Here is a 25092-nt window from a genome sequence, read left to right on the forward strand (position 1 = left end):
GAAAGTTTGATGGGTTTGAGATCTATGGCTGGCTATCCTAATTAAGCCGCGAACCAGGAACCCACTCCAAATGCTGTTCGATAGATTTGCCTTATAGTGTAAATGATCTTGTTGTTAATATATTTTGATAAGAATATGTAAATCGACGGCGATTTGGACGGTTTGCTGGCATAGCTCGAGAGAGAACGAGAAGGCACTTCATTTCAAAACTGGGTTACATCCCATTGGTTTTTCTTTTTAGCCCCCTAATGCCGGAAGAAGTCTCCACTTTCTGGTGAGGTAATAAAAGCTTAATGTCGGATATTTTTAAACAAACGTCTTAAGAGATATACCATTGTGCTGGCTTTACGTACTATTTTAGTGATATGTTGCGACCATGTTAAATTGGCGGTAATTGTTACTCCTAAATCATCTTATGCGTTTACTTTAGTCAGTGGAACACCATCTATGAAGTAGTCAGCTCTAGGATTATGGGGACCAATGTGCAAGACAACACATTTGCTAATGTTTAAAAGAATGAGCCATTTTTTACTCCATTACGTCACAGCTAATATATTCTTCGCAGATATATTTAGTCTGCAGGACGATTTATAGATTTTAAAATCATCAGCATAAAACGCACATGGTGACCGAATATGCTTTCTTAAGTCGGCTGTGTGTACAAGAAAGAGGAGGGGTTCCAAGATGGAACCCTGCGGAACACCACTTATTAGCTGTTTATGATCACTCACTACCTCACCAACTTTTACTCTAAACAATCGTTCAGAAAGGAAGGATTTAATCCAAACTAACAGATTACGGGAGACACCAAGTCATTTTAGTTTTAATGTAAGTCGTTGAATTGGGACTCTGTCAAACGCCTTTGCAAAATAGAAATAGATAACGTCAGTTGGTACTTCTCTATCAAAATTTTTAGTCCAATCGTTTACACAGCTCAGCAGATTAGCACGAGTGAGGATTTCACAGACAACACATACAGTTTATTTCGGACATGTTAAAATCGCCAAATAGCAATAGATGAGTGTATTTTTCAGATAAGCTATCCAGAGTATTAAATAACACTAGGTCATAGTTAATAACAGTAGATGTAGCTGTCCGGCGGACCAACTGGACCGCCAGCGCTATAAAATCATAAATTTGTTTTTAAATTTGTATTTATTATATGCTAACCTCTATAAGTAAAAAATATAGATGATACAAGTCACAGTGTAAAAAAAATGGGTATGAATGGAAATTCGAGAAGAAGTCATCAGTTCCACTCGAATACGAATCTGATACAGAAGCGGAATATCGACTACATGAACCACGTGGAAAATATTACACGCAAAAAAATGTTTGTAAAATAATTGTGATAAAAATCAAGGCGGATTCATAAATCACGAGTACAGAAGTATCTTACACCATAAAATTTAGATGATCTTGGTGGGTTGGGTGTAATTAGACAAATTTTTATTAGCGTTTTACCATCTCCACAATATAACTAAATAACGCCTACTGTTTGTTATTTGAATTTTCAGTTCCCTGTTTCTACTTTTCTAAATCATGTGAAATTTCTTTATTTAATTCACAACCATATATTATTATCTTGTTATCTTCATACTTAGCTCAGAAGTTTGTTGCTTGTTTAAAATTCGAGGTTTCAAGTAAATTCTGATGAAGCTGACGTAAACCACATGTGGACATGTGACTTCACAGGTAACGTGAACATGCAGTCGTACTCGCCTAAACGAGTAAATTTCGCAGTCGTGAAAATGTGCACTTACATCAATGCTACTTTTGAAATTAAACTTTCAAAGCTTAAGCGTTTTAAATTTTTGTGTAAATTTCTACTTATAACAATACCTTGATCTGGCCTTTAATTTCGACAAACACCTCATTCTCTCCACAATTCTGGACGTAATTTATTAACGACTTTAATAAATCTATTTTTCCTTTAACTTGCAGAATTCTACAAGAAAGTTGCTTAATTTTCTCTTTGAATTCAATTTGTGGTCGAAAATTTAAACCTTCAATTAAGAGCTGCGGCACGAATAGAAAAGTAAATATTGTATTGAGGTTAACTTACACTGTACGCAGTTGAAGTGAATTGAACAAGCAGCAAATGTTTTTCAACAAACATTACTTGTTCAAGGACAGTTTATTCACCTAACAGGTTACTGCTAGCCATAAAAATTAATTTAAGCTTCAGTGTAATTCGGTATAGCTTCCACCAAAATTCGAGTTTAAGCACCTACTTGTTTCACCTTTATGTCACCGACTCGTACTAATAAAACTAGGTTAACAAACTGTCAAAATTTTAATCAAAAGGCAGAGGACTTTGTCGTTCGCAGAAAGCTGGTCTGTCGTGCTTGAATGAACACAGCTGGTCTTTCCAATCAAATGTTTCTCTTTTTGTCGTTTTGAACCTGGCTAGAGCTCGACCTCAGCCGGTAAAATATGGAAGGAAAATTTCTCTTGCTAGGAAACTGTCAAGGCGAGACGTTTTTTAAAGTAGTCTAAAGCGTGCTGATGATTTTTTAACGTTTGAATTAATATCAGATGCGTGCAACCTCGCTTCAGGACATGGTTTGTGATGTTAAATTGCTTGAAAGTTATGTGAAAAAGCGTGAAGTGGATGTAGAGAGCTCATTTATTCTTGATCTGGGAATAAATTACGGTTATAAGGCAAGTTGATGGTTTTGAAACTTTCTAGGTTATATTGTGGTTTGGGGATATGAATGTGTTACACAGGGAATTGTTTTAATTAACACATTTACTGGAAAGTTTACTGAAAGGTGGCAACATTTGCATCACGTTTCCAAATATTAGAAATTATACTCCTTTCCGGAGTGAGTTTCCTCATAATTTATTACCGCAGCTTTTGAAAGTTGCTAACTTATTAACCTAAAGAGCTTATGCTTTCCTGAAATGTCTTCATTTATACATGTAATTTCGGATAAAATGAAAATCACATTTGTGCATTTACACAAGAGTGAACTAAATATACATGTGTTCAAAAATTAAACAACAAAAGCTCTTACATTTTCTCACAGGTTCTTTTGATTTTTACGGTTTCTTTCCTGAGGCAGTCAAAGTGTGTCAGTCGAATTTTCGTCATTCAACGAACTCAAGACGGTAAATTTATAGGTATCATAAATAATATTGGTCGATAGATAAAGCTTGCCTTCAGATATCTACAGTTTCCCACGTAGATTTGACGATGAAATCAGATGTCGACTAAAAATCGGGTTTAGGTTGAAGTAAACCAATTTTCATTAGTTTCTACTACGAACCCAGAAATATAAATAGGTAATTATTTCGTATAAAAGACAGGCCATCTTCTGATAGCGTATCCATCCTGGTATTTGTATTCCGATTAATGTAAAGGCATGATACCTAATTGTTTACTGCACAAAATTCTAGAATGTTGAATCTTGATATATAAAATTCTGTTATCTTGAACATCATAACATAAAATTATGCCATGCGGACATTTAACCGAAGCTTAGAGAACCTTATATCGACAACTTTACATTTTTTTTTCTCTATTATCTTTTCTTTAGTTTTACATAATCACTAGCCTGTATTGCGTGTATTATAGTAGTTGTTATATATACAACAGTTTTTGGCGACGAGTGATTAAGAAAAACATGATGGAAGATTTATCAGCATTAGTAACGACCCTTAGTGGATTGGTTTCTACGTTACAAAAACAACAAACATCGACTGCAAGTGTACAAGAAGTTTTGCAGACCCAGGCTATAACTTTCAACGGATTTGATGAAAGCGTTGAAAATTTTGAGAGTTACAGTCAGACTCGAAAATTTTTTCAAATTAAGAGGTTTGCATAAAAACGACAAAGAAACTAGTTATGCCAAAATTATGGTATTAATAAACTGTTTGGGCAGCAGACATTACAAATTACTTGCAAGTTTGACCTCTCCAGAACTACCAGCTACAAAAACCTACCAGGAATTAATGGATCTTCTAAGAAATCATCTTGCATCGAAGAAAAATGTTTTAGCTGAACAACATAAATTCTTTTCAAGAGTTCAACAAGCAGGTGAATCAATTTCTACATTGGTTGCAGGATTAAAAGAATTAATTAAAAATTGTGAATTCAAAACGGAGTGTAAAAAAAAAGAACCTCCTTATTTTACTTGTTCGAAATATGTGATCGACATGTTACACGAGCTCAGTTTGTCCGAGAACTACAAGATCGAGAAGGGATTTTTGGTTGAGCAGCGAGCGAGTGCACATTGTTAGCAACAGCTGAAGTTAAAGTCATAGTAAACAGTGACTTTCAGGGGTAACAAGTGTGATTGAGTGATAGTAAAAGCAGGACAAGAGAATACTTCGTAAAAAAAAAGAAAAAAAAAAACGCGAGAGCAACTGGTGAGACAAGAAAAACAGCAAGGTTATGTAGAATCAGAAAACGATTGAAAGTGATAAGGTTGGTGAAGTTTTTGCGGCCTGGCGAGAAAAATAAATGAGGGAAGTGCGCCAGTAAAAACATCGAAAATGGAACAAATAAAGCAAGGACAAGAGCCGTTGATGGAAATGATGAAGCAACTAATGGAAGAAATGAAACAACTGAGAGAAGAAAATAGAGGGGTAAAAAAAGAATTACAGACAATAAAAGGAATACTGGAAAGAGAAAGAGAAGAATGAAAAGAAAAGGAGAGAAGCTTCGAAAAAAGAATCAATAATTTAGAGAAGAAGTTGGAAAAAAAAAGAAGGCAAGAAAGAAGAAACAATTTCATAATTACGAGTATGGACATAAGGGAAAAACAGATACAAAAGAAGTAGAGGAATTTTTGAAAAAAGAAATTGAGGTGGAAGTAAAAGTGTTGGAAACAATAATTATAGGGAAAGAGGAAAGCAAGAAAATACTGGTTAAGACGCTTTGGGAGGAAAAACAAGAGGTGATAAAAAATAAAAATAAACTGAGAGGAAAGAGAATATATATTGATAATGATTGGACAGTACAAGAGCAAAAAATTCAAAAAGGAATTAGGGAGGTAGCTAAAGAGGAAAGAAAAAAGGATACACAATAAGGGTGGGATATAAGAAGCTGGAAGTAGGGGACAAAATGTATACATGGAATGAAAATGAACAAGAATTGGAAGAAAAATTTCTCAAATCAAGTCAGCACTAACCGAAGAAAGAAACACAAAGGGGAGGGGTAGTAATGATGGGACAAATAAAGACTTTAGGTTTAAGAATGGAGATATTGTACACAATAGGGGAATGGGAAAGAAGAATGGGGAAGATAAACGTGGTTTAAAATTACTCTTTTGGAATATTGCGGGTTTGAAAAAAAAATAATTTATTTTGGGACTACGTGAAAAATTTTGATTTTGTGGGACTAACAGAAACATGGATACTAGAGAGAGACTGGAACAAACTGAAAGACGTGTTGCCAAAAGAATTTCAGTGGAAACTGCAAGGGGCAAAAAAAGAAAAACGCAAGGGTAGAGCAAAAGGTGGAATCATAACAAGAGTGCAGAAAGATATAAAAGAAATAGAAGAGCGGGCGATAGAAATGGAAGGCATGATTGAAAGAAAACTGACTGTAAATAAAAAAAGATGGAGAATCTGCACAATATACAGTAGAGGAATGAGAAACACGAAACAAGAAATACAAGAAAAAATCGAAGAGTCCGAAGAAGAATTTCTACTGTTAGGAGGGGACTTTAATGCCAGAATAGGGAACAAAAGCAGGGAAGAAGACGAGGAAAACACACGAAAATGGAAAGATAAAGTAGAAAACAAAGACGGAAAATTGCTGTGGGAATTAATTGAAGAAATAGGTTAGGAAGTTTGGAATGGGTTGAAGGAAGTGGTCGAGGTGGGGGAATTTACCTGGATAGGTAAAAGAGGGGAATCGGTAATAGACTACGTAATAGTAAACGGATTAGCAGAAGAAAAGGTAGAAACATTCAAGATAGGAGAAAGGGTGGACTCCGATCACATGCCACTAGAAGTAAAAGTCAAGGGCATAAGTAGAGGGAGCGGATGCTTAAGGAATGAAGTAGGAAAAGAGAAGAAGATATGGGTATGGAATGCAAAAAGAATTGAGCATTATAAAAAAAATTGTTGGAAGTGGAATTTAAAGAAAAAGGAACTGAAAAGAAAACGGAAGAATTAAAAAGAGAAATTGAAAAAGCAGCCATAAGCAAAGAAATTGTAACGAGAAATTTAGAAAAGAGAAACAGATGGTGGGATAGCAGATGCAGAGATTTAAAAACAGAAGCAAGGAAATGTTTACGAAGGTGGAAAAAGGGGAAAGGCATAAAAGAAGAGTACTGGCAAGCAAAAAATAATTATAGAAAACGATGCAAAGAAAAGAAAGAAGAGATACAGCAAGAAGAAGAAGAAAAAATTAAAGCCATAAGAACTGAGCAAGAGGCATGGTAGTATTTAAATAAAGAAAGGAAGAACAAAATCACGATTAGTGAAGACATACCTATAATACAGTGGAAGAAACATTTTATGGAACTGTTGAATGGAAAGGAAGAGAGAATTGTAGTGCAAAATACTAAAACCGGGAGTGGTGGTAGAGAAAGGGAGGCTGAGATTCGGGTAGAGGAAGTAGGAAAACAAGTAGGAACACTGAAAAGAGGAAAAGCACCGGGGAGGGATGGGTTGGTAAACGAAGTGTGGATATTTGGGACGGATGGGATGATTGAAAGATTGAGCGAGTTAATGAGTGATGTCTGGACGGGTAAAGGTTTTCCCAGGGAATGGAGAGTAGGGCAAATATGCCCAATTCGTAAAAAGGGTAGTAAAGAAAAAATAGAGAATTATCGGGTAATAACTCTCCTAAATACGACATATAAACTGTACGCAATGGTGTTAAATGAAAGGTTGGTGACAGAGATGAACCAAAATAATATATTATCGGAAAGTCAAGCGGGATTTAGAAGAGGTAGAAGGGCTATGGACAATGTATATATCCTGCACCATCTAATGGAAAAAGAGTTGCTAAAGGAAGGAGGTCGGGTATATGCACTGTTTGTAGACCTTAGAGCCGCGTTTCATACGGTGGACAGAGTGTTTGTGGGAATGCATGGAGAGAAGAGGACTGAGTGAAAAGTTAATTGCAGCAGCAAGAGAGATCTATAGAGAGACAGTGACTAGTGTGAGAGTGGGAGGAATAGAAAGTGAAATGTTTTGGACGACGAAAGGATTGAGACAGGAATGCCCATTAAGTCCCAGTCTGTTCGCTTGTTACATAAGCGATATCGAGGAAATATTCAGAGGAGTACAAGCGGGAGGAATTGTGGTGGGGAGAGAAAAGGTATGGTGTTTGACATTTGCAGATGATTCGGTAATATTGGCGAAGGATGAATGTGGAATGAATGAGATGAAAAAAAATCTGCAAAGATACTTTAAATGAAACAAACTGGAGGTAAATGTAGAAAAAACAAAAATGATGGTGTTTAGAAAAATAGGGAGAAAAGGGGAGGGAAAAGTGTGGCGTTGGGAAGATCGAATCATAGACACAGTAAAATAGTTTAAATATTTAGAATTCAACATTACAACAACTAACACGGTAAAAGCACACATAAGAGAAAGAAGGGCCAAAGCAATGCAGATAATGGGAATGGTGTGGAGTATAGGTGAGAGAATATTTGGACATGACTTAAGAAGAAGGATGAAAATGTTTGATAGTTTAGTTAGGAGTGTATTAATGTATGGAGTGGAGATATGGGGATGGAAGGAATATGCAGAGATGGAAGCAGTACAAGAAAAATATTTGAGGTGGATGTTAGGGCTACGGAAAGAGACGCCAGGCTATATAGTAAGAGAAGAATGTAAAAGAGAGAAATTAAGAGTTTACACTGCGAAAAGAGCTGTAAAGTATGATGAAAGGTTGAAAGAAAGAGAGGAATGTAGGATATTGTATGAATGCTGGAAGGAAAAAAAAAGGAAGCAGGGAAAGAACATCACAAGGGTAGACAAGTATATTATGAAAGATTAGGATACGCATGGATGGAAATAGAGAGAAAGAGAGAAATGGGGGTGAGAATGAGAAAAGAGTTGTGTATGCGTGACAGAGACATAGATAAACAAGAGAGAAGAGCGAGTGTAAGTAAATTTAGGTACCATGCAGACTATAGAAAGATAATAACAGAAACAATACCAAAGTACCTAGACAGAGAAAGCGCGAAAGAAAAAAAATAATTGCGAGATTTAGGTGTGGAAATGAAGAAAGAAATAATAAGTTTTGGGTAAGCGAAGATGAGAGAATGTGTAGGATGTGTGGAGAAGGGCGAGAGACGATAGAGCTTCATGACTTTGAGGAGAGCAAAGAAAGAGTGTGACAGAAATATTGAATGAAGACGGAAGAGGGGTGGAATGGATGAAAGAAGTGGAGAGGACAAGAGTAAAGCTGGAGCAGGGGGGGATGGGGTAAAGGAAAGTTATTTGGTTTATAAAATGTATTTATTTGTTTTTTTTTAATTAAGAAAAAAATTGTAGTGTCAAGAATCTTTTAAGACCGTAGGGTAAAAAATAAACACTTACTACAAGATCGAGAAGTTTATAACAACTCATCACATGCGTCGAACAATGTTCATAATAGATATTTATTTTATTAGGAGTTTAAGTGATACTTTATGTGGCGAGTATGGACGATTAAACGCCAAGCGATAGCGAGGCGAATTAAGTCCATACGAGTCACATGAAGTCACTTAAACTCCGAATGAAATACAATATTTTATTTTCAAACGATTAATCTTCTTTTGAAATGATTATTTCCTATCTTCTTGCTTCATTAACGAATTGCCTTGATTTCACTTACCATGGTTACTATGGTTGACAACCACTATGATTTTCACTCACCGCTCAAACACGGTGTTATAGAAATGACACTTAAACCCTGGTAAAAGCGTTATATAAGTGTCAGTTATATGACGTTTGAAAATAAAATTGGTTTTACTAAAGGACAATCAGCATCAAAATATAATCAAAATAGATCTTCACCTCAAAAATCTGCAAAAATAACAGGTCGAAGCATAAATTTACCAGAATTGTGTCTATCCGGATTGTGCTTACGTTGTGGAAAAAAGAATCATCAAACTGACAACTGTCGCATCAGAGAAAAACTTCACTGTAATCTCTGTCGACAAAAAGGGACACAAATAATATATGTATTTCTACAATATTTCAAACAAATCGACAAACTGTCAAAAACGTCGACATCGCCATCGGTTCAAATTCCTCTGTTGATGAAGAATTTCAAATAAATAATATTATGGACAACTTCAATACTTCTTCGTCAGCTGATGAACCAAGAATGTTCATTAGAGTACAAATTCTTGATAAACCAGTTAAATTTGAGTGTGACACCGGCAGTCCAATCAGCATCATTTCAAAGAAAATCTTCTTTGCATTGAATCTTAAAGTACAAACATTCAATTTCGTTCCTATACAAAATAAATGTTTAAAGCTCTGGGTTACATACGAATACCTGTTACATATAAAAAGAAGAAGTTCATGGGAGATTTATTTGTCGTTTCTGATTATGGTTGTACAGCCATTATGGGAAGAAGATGGATTCGAAACCTACAGATAAGTCTTGATGACTTTTATTCTATTTCTACTTGTCAACCCTCAATTTTCAATCAATTCAGCGCCGTTTTTCAACCAAAAGTTGATGAAATTCCAAACTATCAATGCTCTTTGTCTCTTCGAGCTAATGCACAACCAATTTTTATAAAGTCTCGCCGACTTCCTTACGCCTTCCAAGAGAAAGTTGAACAGGAATTAGATGACTTAGAAAATCAAGGTATTATTAGGAAAACTGATCACTCCGAGTGGAGAACACCTTTGGTTATTGTACCGAAGAATAAAGGTACCACAGCGTATTTTGATGATATAATGATTCAAGGTTCTTCTATTGAAGAATGTAAATTTCGTTTAATTAAAGTTCTTGAACGATTACGTAAATATAATCTGCATTTGAATTGAGCAAAATGTCAATTTTTCAAAAAGAGAATTCAATATTTGGGTCATGTCATTTAGACATAACACTTGTCACAGACGCCAGCTCGTATGGACTTTCAGGTGTTTTGTCACATCGTTTCCCAGACGGATATGAACGACCAGTTGCTTTTGCATCCAGGTGGTTGACAAAAGCTGAACGTAGTTATAGTCAATTAGATAAAGAGGCAACAGCCATTTATTGGAGTTACAAAAGATTTTTTCATTATATTTATGGAAGGAAATTTATTCTAATTGTGGATAATAAACCACTGAGTATTATTTTAAATCGTCAAAAACAACTTCCAGCCTTATCTGCAAAAAGAATCTTAAGATATGCACAATTTTTATCCGGTTTCAATTATTCCATCGAATGTTGAAAATTCAGTGAGCATGTAAATGTTGATTATTTCTCCAGAGGTCCATTGAAATCATCACCAAAAGAAGAAGAAAAAACTGATGATGAAATGAATACGTTAAATACGATTTTAATTAATCAGATTAGTACAGAAACAGTTACAGCTCACGAAATTGAAAAAGAAACAAGAACAGATCCAGAATTATATAAAATGAAGAAAGAAATTCTAAATGGAACCAGAAGAGATCTGGAATTTTCACTGGACGATGGCATAATATTTAGAGGACATCGTGTGGTTATTCCAAAAAAATTACAACACATTATTCTACAAGAACTTCGTTCAACACATCTAGGAATGGTTAAAATGAAATATCTAGCAAGAAACTATTGCTACTGGAAAGGCATCGATTCTGACAACGAAAATATGGTTAAAAGTTGTCAAGTTTGTTGTGATGTTAAGAAAAATCCTACAAAGGCATCGATTCATCAGTGGGAAATACCAGAAAAGAATTGGCAACGTGTACACATGGATTATGCAGGCCCATTTTACAACCATCATTTTCTAATTCTTGTTGATGCCAAATCCAAATGGTCAGAAGTAATTATGGTTAAAAATTCTCCTAGATCAACAAGCACCATGTATCATTTACGAGAAATCTTTAGCCGGTATGGATTACCAGAAATTTTAGTTAGTGACAATACAACTACCTTCAAATCAAATGAATTTAGAGTATTTTGTGAACGGAATGATATTAAACAACGGATGATTGCACCAGGACAAGAAAATATGGATTAATATGAAGGTCGCATACAACAAGCACATAAGAAAAAATAAAAAACGTATTTTCTATTAATAATCCACGGCCAATAGCAGAATTTACAAACAAATATTTCATGTAAAAGAGACTCTGCTTTCAAAACGTTGTTTGTTTGCTGAAAACACGACAAACAGAACAATAGAATTTAAATAATCGAACTCCGAATTACGCATAAACATCAAAGGTATTAAACCGCTTTCTAATTTCAATTCAATAGTAATCCGTTTGCTTCGCGTTTTGCTTGCTTGATTAACATCTATATTCGTCCCTAATTAATGTAACATTTTCGAAAGCTTCGGAATAATATGATAATCTTCCTTTGAATTGGACACAATGCTGATAACGAGTGCCTATTTCCTTTTTAGTGTGAACTCTAAAATGACGCGTCTCAGTAATATCGCACCATCAGCAACAAAAGACTTAATAAAGTCAAGTAAATAGAGAGTAATAACTGTCGAGGTTTGTTTTGTGCTACAACTGTACGACAACGTCAGACAAGTGATAAAGACGAACCTTCACTGACTCAAGCGACAAACTGATGAAGACTCTTTGTTCGTGTCAAGATGATATCTCAAATTTCTTAACATTCTTTCCTCCCTGTTTCGGTGCAAAAGGAGCACTTTTGTCAGAGCGACCTGAACGTAAATATCTAAGTTAGAGTCAATCATCTTGCTTGACGTGAATTATGAGTAGACAAGGTCGACCAAAGCAGTTGACCTAACAATTTCCACATAAAACTTTCAAGTAAATTACTCTTGTTATCTGCGAAATTGAGACGTAAAGCACGAAAGTTTGGCGGCAGACCTCTCTCCGGAGACTATTAACATTAATTCCATTAATATTAAACTGTCGCAGATAAAAAAGCTATTCGGAATTGTTTCCCGAAAGAATAGGGCTACGTGACGGAGGTGCTAATATGTATGTACTTATATGTAAATTACAGTTAAAAATATTGATTAGGTACCGTGTTTTAGTTTGAGTTATAATGTCACCTACACCGTGATAAGCTACACCGTAAAATTCTTGAAAGTTTTATGCGTCAAGATAAGAAAACCTTACAAGTCTCATTTTCCGCTAATTAGACTGGGCAGATACTTCGTTGTTGTAACGCTATGAAGTATTTTTTTTCTGAAAACCAATTTTCTGAGTTGAGTAACTTATGCACTCATCATTTTTAACTAGTAAATAAGAAAGTTGCCAGCAAATTAAAACTTTCGTCTATTACCGGGATACATAGAGGGTTTCATACAAACATGTTTGACAAAGTATTTAAAAATAACTATCTACATATAAAATAAATTTATAAAGTTTAATAGTTATTTATGTATTAAGGGCATAATCAGGGAGATTGTGGCACGAGGGAATGTTTAAAGCCCGACGAAAGAGGGCTTTTAATTTCCCGAGTGCCACAATCGACAATTATGCACGTGGTACATACAACGTTTTATTCTATTTTAGTTTCTAAACTATTTTTAACCAAATATTGAGTATTTTCGGCAAGACTGTGTGAATTGTGCCGATGCGAATTTTAATACATAGCTGGCTATTATTTTGATGTTGTTATGGATACCACGTTGATTATTTGATAATTCGTTTTTCAAAATGTAAATTAAAGAAGCGGAAAACGTTTATTCAAACGAAAGTTTAGAAGAATTTGAAGTCGGTCAGGTAATGATTTGATAAAATATTGTTTTTCCAACTTAAGAAAAACGTTGAATATCGAAGGGTGTTTGAATAATTAATTGATTAGTGTAAATGAACAATCAATCGTTGCTTAGCAATTTTTGACAGATTTGTGCTAAAAAGGCCAATTTAAGCCCGCATTTGGGTGCTTATAAATAAGATTATGGTTCTAAAATTGAATAAAAGTATGAAAAGTGTGATCTCTCGTCTTAATTTTCAATTTACAGGAAGTAAATAGACAGCATTATGAGCATCTTTTGTAGAAAACATAAGCTTAAATTTGATTTCGGTTACTAGTTAATTTATTTATCGTTTAATAATATTAATTAAAATTAGTAATAAGGAGTATTAATTTATTTAATTATTGTTTAATAATTTATTTTGCCATTTCAGTCAGAAAGAAAGTATGATTGTCGTATATTAATGAATTCAGAAAAAAAGCTCTATTAAAAAATGAATTAATTGTATGGTAGTACCATTTAAAAAAATTCAAGTTGGCCTTGCATATCTAAAATAAATGAAGCAAAAAAAATACTACCCTAATAAATATTTGGAGCCCCCGAGAAGGTTTTACATTTTTAAAAAAGCCAGTAGGAATCCCCAGAAGGTTTCACATTCTTAAAAAAAAACATTTGGGACTCCGAGAAGGTTTCACATTCTTACAAAAAGACAATTGGGACACCCGAAAAGGTTTCACATTCTTAAAAAAGACATTTAGCGAACCCGAGAAGGTTTTACATTTTTAAAAAAGACCGTTGGGACTCCCGAGAAGGTTTCACATTAAAAAAAAGACAATTGCCCCCCCCCCCCCAAGGATTTACATTTTTAAATAAGCGAGTTGGGACTCCCGAGAAGGTTTCACGTTCTTAAAAAAAGACATTTGGGGCTCACATTTTGCTCAATGTTTCACATTTAAAAAAAAAAGGTCGAAAATTGTTTCGATAGAACTTCCCTCGCTCCTGAAGTACAATGAAACATATTCAGTATTTTTCATCATTGGTGCAGTGTAATACTAAAAATAACAGTATTGTATTCCCAAAATTTTCTGGGAAATTGGAATAAGGATAAATCTCAAGTAAAAACTCATATTTTGCACATTTTGGGTAGAATTTATTAACAATCAATTTACCATGCTTACAATAACTTTAAAACGTCTGTAAGATTTCAAACTATTCAATTTTGCAATTCTTGATTTATTTAGCAAAATAAATTGACCGATTCATTAATTTTTTTGAGTCACCCAACAATCTGTAGACTTTGTTCAAGTTTATCCTAGTAATAAACGACAAACTACTAACGATGATCCAAATGAAGTAACACCTTTGGATCAGACTTAAATGTTTCGTGATAAAGATGCTTGTGGAAACAGAAAGCCCAAAAAAATTAAAATTAGTGACTCACATGAAAGTGTCACGCCTATATCTGAACTGTTGTCACCTGCTAGACACTTAACAATTCCAGGGTACGGTATCCCGTCGACCTCAGCCAGTTTATGGATAAGTTAATAGGAGATAGCAATGTGATGGATCTTGTTAACAAATACACAACTGATGTTTAGGGAATGTTAAATTTTTTATATGAAGTATACCGTCTTGTAGAGCACAAAAGCATCAAAAACAAATGTTGAAAGGGCCAACGTAAACTGAAAAAGGCATACACAGACTTTGTAGATCAATCATCAGCTGATCTCGTTCCTCCAACATAATCGTTTTTAATTTCTCCTCTTCAAGATGAATACTAATAAACTTTTTCAAGCATTCTGCAACTCTTTAATAGCATATACTAACATAGCATCATTGCCTGCAAGATATGATGAATTGTGTTCTTTTGTTGTCTCGAATAAACCCGCTATGTTTTTAATCACAGAAAGTTGGTTAAATGTAGCAATACACGATCCTCTATACTCATTACCAGGTTATTCAATATACAGGGCTGACCGAAAAGGTAGACGTGGTGGGATTGTATGGACCTATGTCTCTCATTCGATTACTTCCATGTTTGAATTTACTCCTCTTGATGTCTGCGTTGATAATATCGAAACTCTCTTTCTAAACTTCAAAATTAATACTTATTCGCTTCTACTTGGTTGTATTTATAGGCCTTTATCTACTGTCATTAACGATGACTTAGTCTTATTTAATATTCTGGATAGCTTATTTCAAAACTGAATTCTCATCTATTGCTATTTGGCGATTTTAACATGCCCGAAATACACTGGACGCCTTGTCTGTCAAATCCTCGCTCCAATTCAGAGCCGTTGCTAGCAAAATTATTGCAGAACTCGCATCTTATTCAGACGGTAAATGCATCCAGATAGATCTTATTCTATCATCCGACCAAACTCTGTTCACAAACCTACAGTTATGCTACAAAGTTATAGCATGTACAGTCGTCAAAAATTAATCCGTCATTAATTTTGCTAAACTTAATTCTGAATTTACTGTTCTAAACTGGGCTTCAATCTTAACGAGCTCACACATTTTGGAAAATTGGGCCGTTTTCAAAATTACCTTTAACACGGTAGTAGCAAAACATAGGCTAATATTGCGACGAAATTCCGGTGGGATGGGATGGTCCGGAATTTCGCTGATAACCTGTGGTGGCGGCGTACCTGTGTGCCAAGATTTGGGCCGACTAGTGTCACTGATATAACAAAGACGTCTAGGCGTCCTTCACGCCACCGGGAGGTGGCGCCTTCGAGGGAGCGCCGGGGTTGCCCTCAAGCCGGAGACACGGATCTGAGGTGGTGAGCGCCCGCGAAAACACGAGAATAAAATAAAACGGCAAGAAGTATTTTGCAGAATAAATAGGGTTTATTCCCTGCCACCAATAACAAGTCTTACGACTAATCTTAAATAAAATACATACACAAATGTAAAAAAAAAAATAAGACGTCCGGCACGGTCGTTCCCTCCTGGACGGCGACTTCCTTCAGAACGGGCTCCTCCTGGAACTGGGGGCGTGACCTTAAACCTGGAAATCGCGCGACGACGGTACGGTGACCCGGGAGGGAAGCGCGGTGGCGGTAACGACGCGTGCACGACGGTTTCGACTTGTTCCGGTGACGACAAAAAAAAAATGGCGGCAGTTGTATGGTTTCTCGCTCGGCGGCAGCGATTCAAAAACCGGTACGCCAACAGGTAGAAAACCCAAGACGGTACTTATGGTGGTTCCATGGCTTCTCCAAAGGAAACTAATGGCAACTTGGCAAACTCTTGAACACAGCAACAGCACCCACACCCTCTGAAGCTTCAAGGTAGAATCCTCTTCTTCAACTTATATTAAAACTAAAATGGCTTGGTATCTCCCGTAATCTGTTAGTTTGGATTAAATCCTTCCTTTTGAGCGATTATTTAGAGTAAAAGTTGGTGAGGCAGTGCACTCATAAGCAGGTAATAAGTGGTGTTCCGCAGGGTTCTGTATTGGGACCCCTCCTGTTTCTTGTATACGCAGTCGACTTAAGAAAGTATATTCGGTCACCATGTGCGTTTTATGCTGATGATTTTAAGATCTATAACTCGTCCTGTAAACTACATATAATTGCAAAGGATATATTAGGTGTGACGGAGTGGCGTGAAAAATGGCTCACTCCTTTGAACATTAGCAAATGCGTTGCCTTGCACGTTGGCCCCCATAATCCTAGAGTTGACTACTTCATAGATGGTGTTCCACTGACTAAAGTAGATGGACAGAACGATTTATGAGTAACAATTACCGCCGATTTAATATGGTCGCAACACATCTCTAAAATAGTAATTAAAGCCAACAAAATGGTATATTTATTAAGACGTAGAATATTGAAACTCTATTTATTGTAATTGTATTTACCTTACTGAATTTAATAAAGGTACGAACTATTGTTATTCACGTAATAAAGTCTGAACTCTCTACTCGAGCGTACAAAAATAGAGCCGATAGACATTCCACACCACAGGACAAAATACCGCCTATACATACTCCAGGCCCCGTTAACATGCTAGCTATCACTCCTTACACTCCATGTGCAGACCCTAGCACACCTTAACCAAGACGTTCGAGTGGGCAAAATTAGTGTGTCTCAAGAAAATTTCACCTACTTAGTCAGCTCGATACCAGATGTGTAACAGAATGTGTAGTTCCACGTAGAGATCCACATAACACTACACTTACATACCCCTAAATTGCTAGTACTTTCAACGATAAGACTGAACAATATTAAGAGTAATAACCGGAATGAAATGGGGGAGTGTGGGCGGGACTATTGCTTGTCTATAAAACACTCTAGGAAGAAGCTAAAGTTAGCCCCACCCACCCACCCGTTCTCTCATTTTTTTTCTTCTGAAATAAGAAATAAATTCTATGACAAATAATACAACAACAACAAAATTACTTAGCACTAATTTCGATTAGTTCCCATTCCCACTCTACAAGAGAACATATACCTAAACCCCGCCCACCCACCTGCCTCGATTTCAGTGATTAATTTTATCTGCTCTGAGTGGAAAATGGATCTTATGCAGAAATAAAATTAGTCGCTAGAATGAGAAAAGGGGGGTGGGCGGGGCTAGTAATTGTTAAGAAAAGACTGATTTTGGCAAATCACATACCTTCTAAGAAAATAGAGGGCGGGTGGGCGGGGCTAGTACTTGCAACGATAAAACTGAGCAATATTAAGAGTAATAACGGGAATGAAATGGCGGAGTGTGGGCGGGCCTACTGCTCGTCTATAAAAGACTCTAGGAAGAAGCTAAAGTTAGCCCCACCCACCCACCCGGTTTCGCATTTTTTTTCTTCTGAAATAAGAAATAAATCTTATGACAAATAACACAACAATAAAAAATTACTTAGCACTAATTTCGATTGGCTCCCACTCCCACTCTACAAAAGAACATATCTATTGCTTGTCTAAAAGATTCTATGACAAAGTTAAACTTAGCCCCACCCACCCACCCGTTCTCTCATTTTTTTTTCTTCTGAAATAAAAAACAAATCTTATGACAAATAATATAACAATAAAAAAATTACTTAGCGTTAATTTCGATTAGTTCCCACCCCTACTCTACAAAAGAACGTACACCTAAACCTCGCCCACCCACCCGCCTCCATTTCGGTGATTAATTTTATCTGCTCTGAATGAAAGGTGGATCTTATGTAGAAATAAAACTAGTCGTGCGAACGAGAAAAGGGGGGGTGGGCGCGGCTAGTACATGTTAAGATAAGATTGATTTTGCCAAATAATATACTCTGTAAGAAAATAGAGGGCGGGTGGGCGGGGCTAGTACTTGCAACGATAAGACTGAACAATCTTAAGAGTAGTAACTGCGGCGGGGCTACTGTTTGTCTATGAAAGACTCTAGGTTGTTATTATTGCTGAGAGGGTATTTTTTCCGTTGGATATCTGCTTTAAATATACACTGCCAGACAAAAAAAACCGGACACTTGAATATTTGTAACTTTACGCTAATTATTATTATTGTTGATAACCATCCCCGCAGTGAAACCAATTATTATCAGGGTGCTACGAAATTTAAAATTTAAAAACGCAAGTTTTTTATTTGTCTAAGAGTGCAATTGAAATGGTCAAACTGATCTTTATGCAAATTGTATCCTTTGATTTTTTTTCGTAATACCTATACTAGTCTTCTTTCAACAGTAAAATACTTAAAATATCAAAGAGTCAATTTGAGATTAGAATTATGTTTTAAGTATCGTGTTTAAAAAAAAATTAAATAAGTCCTAATTGACCTAAATATATGCACATCATTCCTTTATGTATTTTTTAGGGTTTTTTCTTTCTTTCGTTTAGTTTAGTTTTTAATGTGGTTATTTATACAGCTTGTTGTTGAAAGGTACGTACAAAATAAAATCGGCAATTGGTCTTGTAGTATGAGTGCCAAAACTAAAAAAAAGTTCAGGTAAAAATGTTCTCCTTTTAGAGATAAAAATTATTAAAACTTATGTCCAAATTCGTTGTACGCCTCTAATAAAAAGATCATCTTTCGTTTCTATAGCAACATTTAGTCTTGACAAAACTTTTATTGTTACAGTTGCTAGGATTTACTAAAATAAATTAATTTTACCTATTTGTCTTTCAGTAGCGCCTAAAAAGGTTGGATAAGGGTTAATTTTCCCCTTATAATTTTGATAACACAAAATCAGTTTTTCAGACTTCTTAGACTTCGCGAATAACTGTCAATTTTGTTGTACGTACCTTTCAATAACACCCTGTATTTATATAGTTTAAGGATATAGTGATGGTCTAGCAATGTGAATGTAAGATAAAATAAAAGTCAACTTTTTTCTTGCTTGTTTTCCAATAGCGATGAATGGATTATTTTAAAGGCAATGAACATCCGTGTGCCGTAAATTTTAATTATAAAGTAACTACTTGCATATTTGTAATGTTCAGAATTCTTTAGCAACAAATATCGTTATACGCTTTATTCGTCTCCTGGGAATTATTTTTGCTTATTCTTAGCATTCGCGCAGTTGACCCAAGATGTTCCTTATGATTTCATTTTAGGTTAAAGCAATCGCCACCGCTTGTCCATCATCTGTGAGAAAAAACTCCGGTTAAATCACTCTAGTTCCGTCAAAGATAAGTACCTCGTTCGGAGACGTAGTTGGAGCAAATTGAATTTGAAACACCTGTTGTAGGTAGCGTCAACAGGTTGGACTGAGTACGCCCGATTTGTTTTCAACATCCGGGGAAGGTATGCATGCACAGACTATGGTACTTCGTGCGAATATACGTGTTGCAGTTTCCATCCAGCGTAGTAAAATTTCAGGCTGTTTGTTGTGTCACTTGTACATATTATACTTGTAAATTCAGAGTTATCGTATCCCACGCGATATATTATGAGTATTTGGTGTCCTATGACGCGGCTGAAATTTGCTGCGAGCTAAATAACTGTGTTTTTAATGTCTAAATATAACAGAGTTCATTGCAGCAGCTAGCCGTCCAAAGCTCTTTATTGAACTCTATATACTATATATTTATAAAAAAATATCAACAATTGTTAAACGTAGAATCTCGAGATGACAAATTATTAACTAAATATTTTGTGAATTTTGCAACTTAAGTACTTACTACCACCGCTCACGAGTAGGCTTAAAACCACGTGTAGTACATGTAAGCAATTGCCTTATTTCTAAAACTATTATCCTTAAATTTCGCAATATTGTTGAACATAACTATTTTAATTAATACCGCTAAACTTCATTAAAATTTGTGTCTTGCTTCTTGTGTAAATATATTATCTCAGCTTCTAATTAAAATTTTAATTGCCTCTAGGTAACGTGTAGACTTTTTTGGAAACTTACCTATAAACCATGGATTCCTTGGATTATTTTCAACGTTCAGCGACAAAAAGTATTCTTCGAATCCTCGTACAGGGTTTGCCTGCGGCTGAACAGATAATGTGCCTTCTACTTCGGCTTCATTACCATCAGACACTAAAGAACGAGCGCTCCATCCATCCGAACCAATCCAAGAGAAACTACCAGTAGCGTTGCTGCGACGTACGGCACGCATCACACCAGCAACTTCTTGATCGGAACCAAAAATTATGCAACCTGGAAAGATAAATTAAAATTAGTGAAAAAGAAATCGTTTGCCATGTAGAATTAACAAGAAGCATTTTCTAATAACTTTTGGATCAGTTAAGTGATTTAATATGATATGTAGTTTTTTTAATTATATATATATCATACTTAGAAGCATTAGAATGAAAAGGACCGGATTTACAAATACAGAAAGAAAATTTTAAAATGATATAAAATATTTGTGATTATGGGCTTGTTCATTTTCGATTTTTCTTTAATAACTCTTAGCAATATTTGACACATTTTGTAGTCCTGTTTACGGCTCTAAAAAAATTACTGTTTCTCCACATTTTAAACCTACAAAAAGAAAACTACATATATTCCAGTAATTCGCGTCGTTTATTTGCATACAGACGTATTTTCTAAAAACTTTTTAATAACAAAAGTTGATGTTGACTTTCTCTTTAAATCGTCAAGTACGTGGTCCAATAGATTTCAATAGATGTTTGACTCTATAAAAAGCTTTGGTATATTTAAAAGGATTAGCGGTTCTTCCAAAAGATAATCTTCAATACTATTCTAACTGATTATATTCTGCACTCTGAAAACGAAGCCTTCTCTTAGTGAAATAAGTATTGACTCTTGCGGACAATATGGCAAACTGCCAATGCAATGGATCTGAACCTCGTGTCGGAGCGATTAAACTTATACTTATGGTACAAAAAAGGGTTAGTTTTTCTTTAACGCAAATCCAGCGATATCATACTATATATTTGAGATAAAACGCAAAGACAACGCATTTTAAATTCGGTTTTTTGGATACAAATTTTTCATAGCATTAATTCAGCCGTAATGTTTTTCTGATAGGTTTTCCTCTATCGCTTCTTTCCACTTCTTCCTTGGTTTGCCTCTTTTCCCTTTGCTCTCCGGAATTTTCCACGCCACCATTTTAACTTCTCTTTCTTGGGTCATTCTTTCTAGATGTCCTAACCATTGCAGTCGTTTTATTTTTATGAAATTGCTTACAACTGTGTCATTACAAAAAAAATTAATTGAAGTCAATGTGAGTGAGTGAAATGAATTGATGCTCTCCAATAATTCGCTAAATTCTAATGTTATATAAAGGGTTTATTTTCCGTATTTGTGAAGAAACATCGATTTGAATGTGTTTCTCCAGCTTACATATTGAATTTTGTTTTTTTAGTAAGTTGTATAATAAGTCGCAATTCACCTTCATCGTAGCTATAAAAATCATCGACTGTATTCACAGATTTTGTTACGTACTATCATCTGACTTTTTCCTCCGTCTCTTAATATTTGTTATTCCGTGGCCTCTCTTGTGCGTCTCATGTTATTCAACTTGAAGGGCCTCTAGGTGTGAAGTTTGTGTCCTAGTCTTATCCTGTCAGCACTAATAATTTACAAAATGAGTGTCTGTCTTAATAATTGTGGGAATATTATCAAAGCAAGCGAATATTCAATTCAATGCGATGTTTGTCAGGGTCAGTTGCATCTAGGCTGCATTGGTTTATCAGAAAACGAGATCGAAATTACCAGGAAAAAATCTAAATTTATAAAAGTGATCTGCAATTCTTGTAATACTAATTTGATGCAGTTTAAAGATCTGAAAGGAATAATTTTAATGTTTAATGTTCCGGAAACTCCCGATGTCTCATTTGAAAATCAAAAAGAACAGGATTGTATTAAGGTTAACAATATTTTAAATGGAATTAATCTGAATGTCTCTACAAATGAAATACGAATACAACGGTTAGGGACACTAGATCCAGTTAATCCTAAGTCAAGAGTAATAAAGGTTACCTACCTTAAATCAAGAAAACGACGTCCATGTTATAATAAAAAATGTGAAAGCTTTGAAAAACAATGAACACTTTAGAAATGTATCTGTTGCTTTCTATAAAACCCCGAAACAAATTGAGCATTATAAGCGTCTTCAACAAGAATTGCAATCTAGGATCTCGAAAGGTGAAAAAAATCTGAAAATAAAATATTACAACGGTGTCCCGTCCATCGCACATTTAAACTAAGTAATACGCCCAGTTATAATAACTTGCTTCATTGCAATTACCAAAATGTGAGAAGCTTACGTTGTGAAAATTTCTATAATAACGTCTCATCGTCTGATTTTGATCTAATAGGTACCGCGTCAATTCGTCGTGCACAATTCGTCGCGCGACAATTGATCGCAAACAACTGATCGCAGCGTCAATTGGTCGCAGCGACAACTGGTCGCAACGACAACTGGTCGCAGTCACAATTGATCGCAACACAATTCGTCGCAAGTACAACTGGTCGCATGCGACAATTGATCGCAGGCGAAAAATGATAGCGTTTATAGAGAAATAAGTAATTGTAATGAATGAGGAAAATAAATTAATGTGCTATATTCTCAAAAATTTCATTATTTCTAAAAAAAGTGTCAAAATAAATACATACGAGTTCCATAAAAACGGTAACTATTAGGCTCATTTCCGACTAAACCAAAGTGCAAAAAAGTGAAAATATTGTAAAATATTTTTTTTAATGCTGACACATCTCGTCGGCATGCTACTGTAATGTTCATTTGAATTATTCGTCTTATTGATTAGACGCTCAAGTAAGTGATTCAAGCTTTTCTTCTCACAAGTTTAAAGTTTGTCAATTAAACGAGTGAAAAAAATAGCTTTCAAAACGTGTTAGACGTCATTTTTCTTTAATAAAAAATGGTTTTAAAATTATTACAACTGTCAAATTAAAAAGTTATAGATAAATCGTGAAAAAACTCTCGTTACAGTTTTAAGTGAAAAAATATTATTTTCATTACGTTTGATAGTTTAAAAAATTAAATATACCAGGCATTTTTTTTTAAACTGAACATAGGCCTATGTTCAGTTTTAAAACGACGCTGTAAATGCAGGAACATTGTTGGTTGTATAACCACGAGAAATCGTTTGAGTAAAGCAGAGCTTTTTCACCGAAACTACAGCGTGTTATGCACATCTTCAACAATAAACAAAACCATAAATACGACAAAAATTTTATAAAACAAAAACTAAATTTTATAACAAATATTCGAAATGACCGCCTCCCTGTTCCAAGCAATAACCAAGTCTGTGATGGGACTGCATTTCGTACGAAATTTGGATTCAACTCTTGGCAAGCTCTGACTATTCCTTCCTGTAACTCCTGAATTGTTTGAATTTCTACGTGATCATAAATTGTATTATGTAGGTGTCCCCAGAGAAAAAAATCATTTGGCGAAAGATCTGGTGATCGTGCAGGCCAAGCTACAGGACCAAATCTGCCTATCCAACGTTCACCAAATACATCATTTAAATAATTCGTAACTATTCTACACGAATGTGCTGGTGCACCATCCATCTGGAACCAAATATTCTCAATATTTAGTGGTTCTATTTCAGGAATAATATGGTTCCTTAAAAGTCTAAGAAATTTATTTGCATTTAAATTGCCATCAATAAAAAATGGTCCAATGAGCCTATTGTTTATTAAGCCAGCCCACACATTTAGTCTTTCTTGTACTTGATGGCGAATTAAATTTTGCACATGAGGATTTGTGCGGGCCCAGTACCTGTAATAAGAACATTTTGGCATAAATAGCATTGAATAATAAAATTGTAGAAAATCTGACCGATAATTTTGTGAATTAACTTCGCCATTCCTACTAAATGATGCCTCGTCTGTAAACATAATGTTTTCTAAAAGTTGTTCATTAGTGTTCAGTGAGTTAAACATCAATTCACAAAAATCCGTCCTCCTAATTTTATCCTCTTCAGTGAGGTATTGATGATTCCTAAATTTATATGGTTTAAATCGACATTCCTTCAAAACTTTTCGAATTGAGAATCTGGAAATACCGAAGTAGTTACTCATTTGCGTTATGGTGGATATTGGTTCCTCTTCAGCGTAGCATAATACGTTTAATTTCATCTCTTCGGTTAAAATGTGACATCTCCTATTTCTTTGATGATGACTATTGACGACACATCCTCTTGCATTAAAATTTTTAATTATGTTGCAAACTGTTGCGAGAGACGGAATTGGCCTAGTAGGGTACTGTATTGAAAATAAATCCCTTACAATTCGCATGCTACCACCAGCTTGGTACCATTGCAGTATTTGAATTTTTTCTTCTGTCGAATACATTGTGTGCAAGCAGTTTTGACATTTTAGAAAACATTTCAAAGCATTCTATTTGATTCTACTTTTTTAAACGATGGAGTTGTTGTAATGTTGGTTGCATTACAGTTGCAATTGACTGTGTCGTTTTAAAACTGAACATAGGCATATATTCAGTTTTAAAAAAAATGCCCGGTATATATTTTTTAATAAATTTGGTGCAAAGAAATTTGAATTTATATATTAACAATTAATCTTGGAGTTTATTGCATTCTTTGCAGACAATTTTTTGCTCACTACAAATTAGTTCTGGATTATCTTTAATCCATGATAAAACCAAAGATGTTTTTTCATTCAGAACTTTTTTGAACGCTCACACTGTTAATAAGGCGCTTGTAGATACGACAGAATGAATAATTTATCTCGTTCCCTTTGCTAAGTACCTACATACCAATCTCCACTTTTACGCCATTTCTGTAAACAAGATCGTAAAAAGATTAGTTTTGACCATGGAGCAAAGGAATATACTCATACTGGAGGAAGTGCCAGACTTAAAATGATGGTTTCGAGCCAAACCGGTAAAGTGTCATAAACAGTACC

At 35.1% G+C, this 25092-nt stretch overlaps 1 protein-coding gene across 1 annotated transcript in view; it reads right to left on the reverse strand.

Moving 5' to 3' along the window:
- The window catches only part of LOC135125784 (metabotropic glutamate receptor 2-like), a 1169526-nt gene that overhangs the window by 115947 nt on the left and 1028487 nt on the right, over positions 1–25092 (reverse strand). Inside the window, exon 10 of the mRNA XM_064051468.1 lies at positions 20131–20382. Within this exon, the coding sequence (XP_063907538.1) occupies positions 20131–20382 (252 nt within the window). The remainder of the gene's footprint in view (positions 1–20130; positions 20383–25092) is intronic.

The sequence above is a fragment of the Zophobas morio genome, unplaced genomic scaffold (genome assembly GCF_036711695.1).
Source record: "Zophobas morio isolate AGI-343-1 ecotype UQ-CSIRO unplaced genomic scaffold, CSIRO_AGI_Zmor_V1 ptg000009l, whole genome shotgun sequence".
NCBI classification, from domain to species: Eukaryota; Metazoa; Arthropoda; class Insecta; order Coleoptera; family Tenebrionidae; genus Zophobas; species Zophobas morio.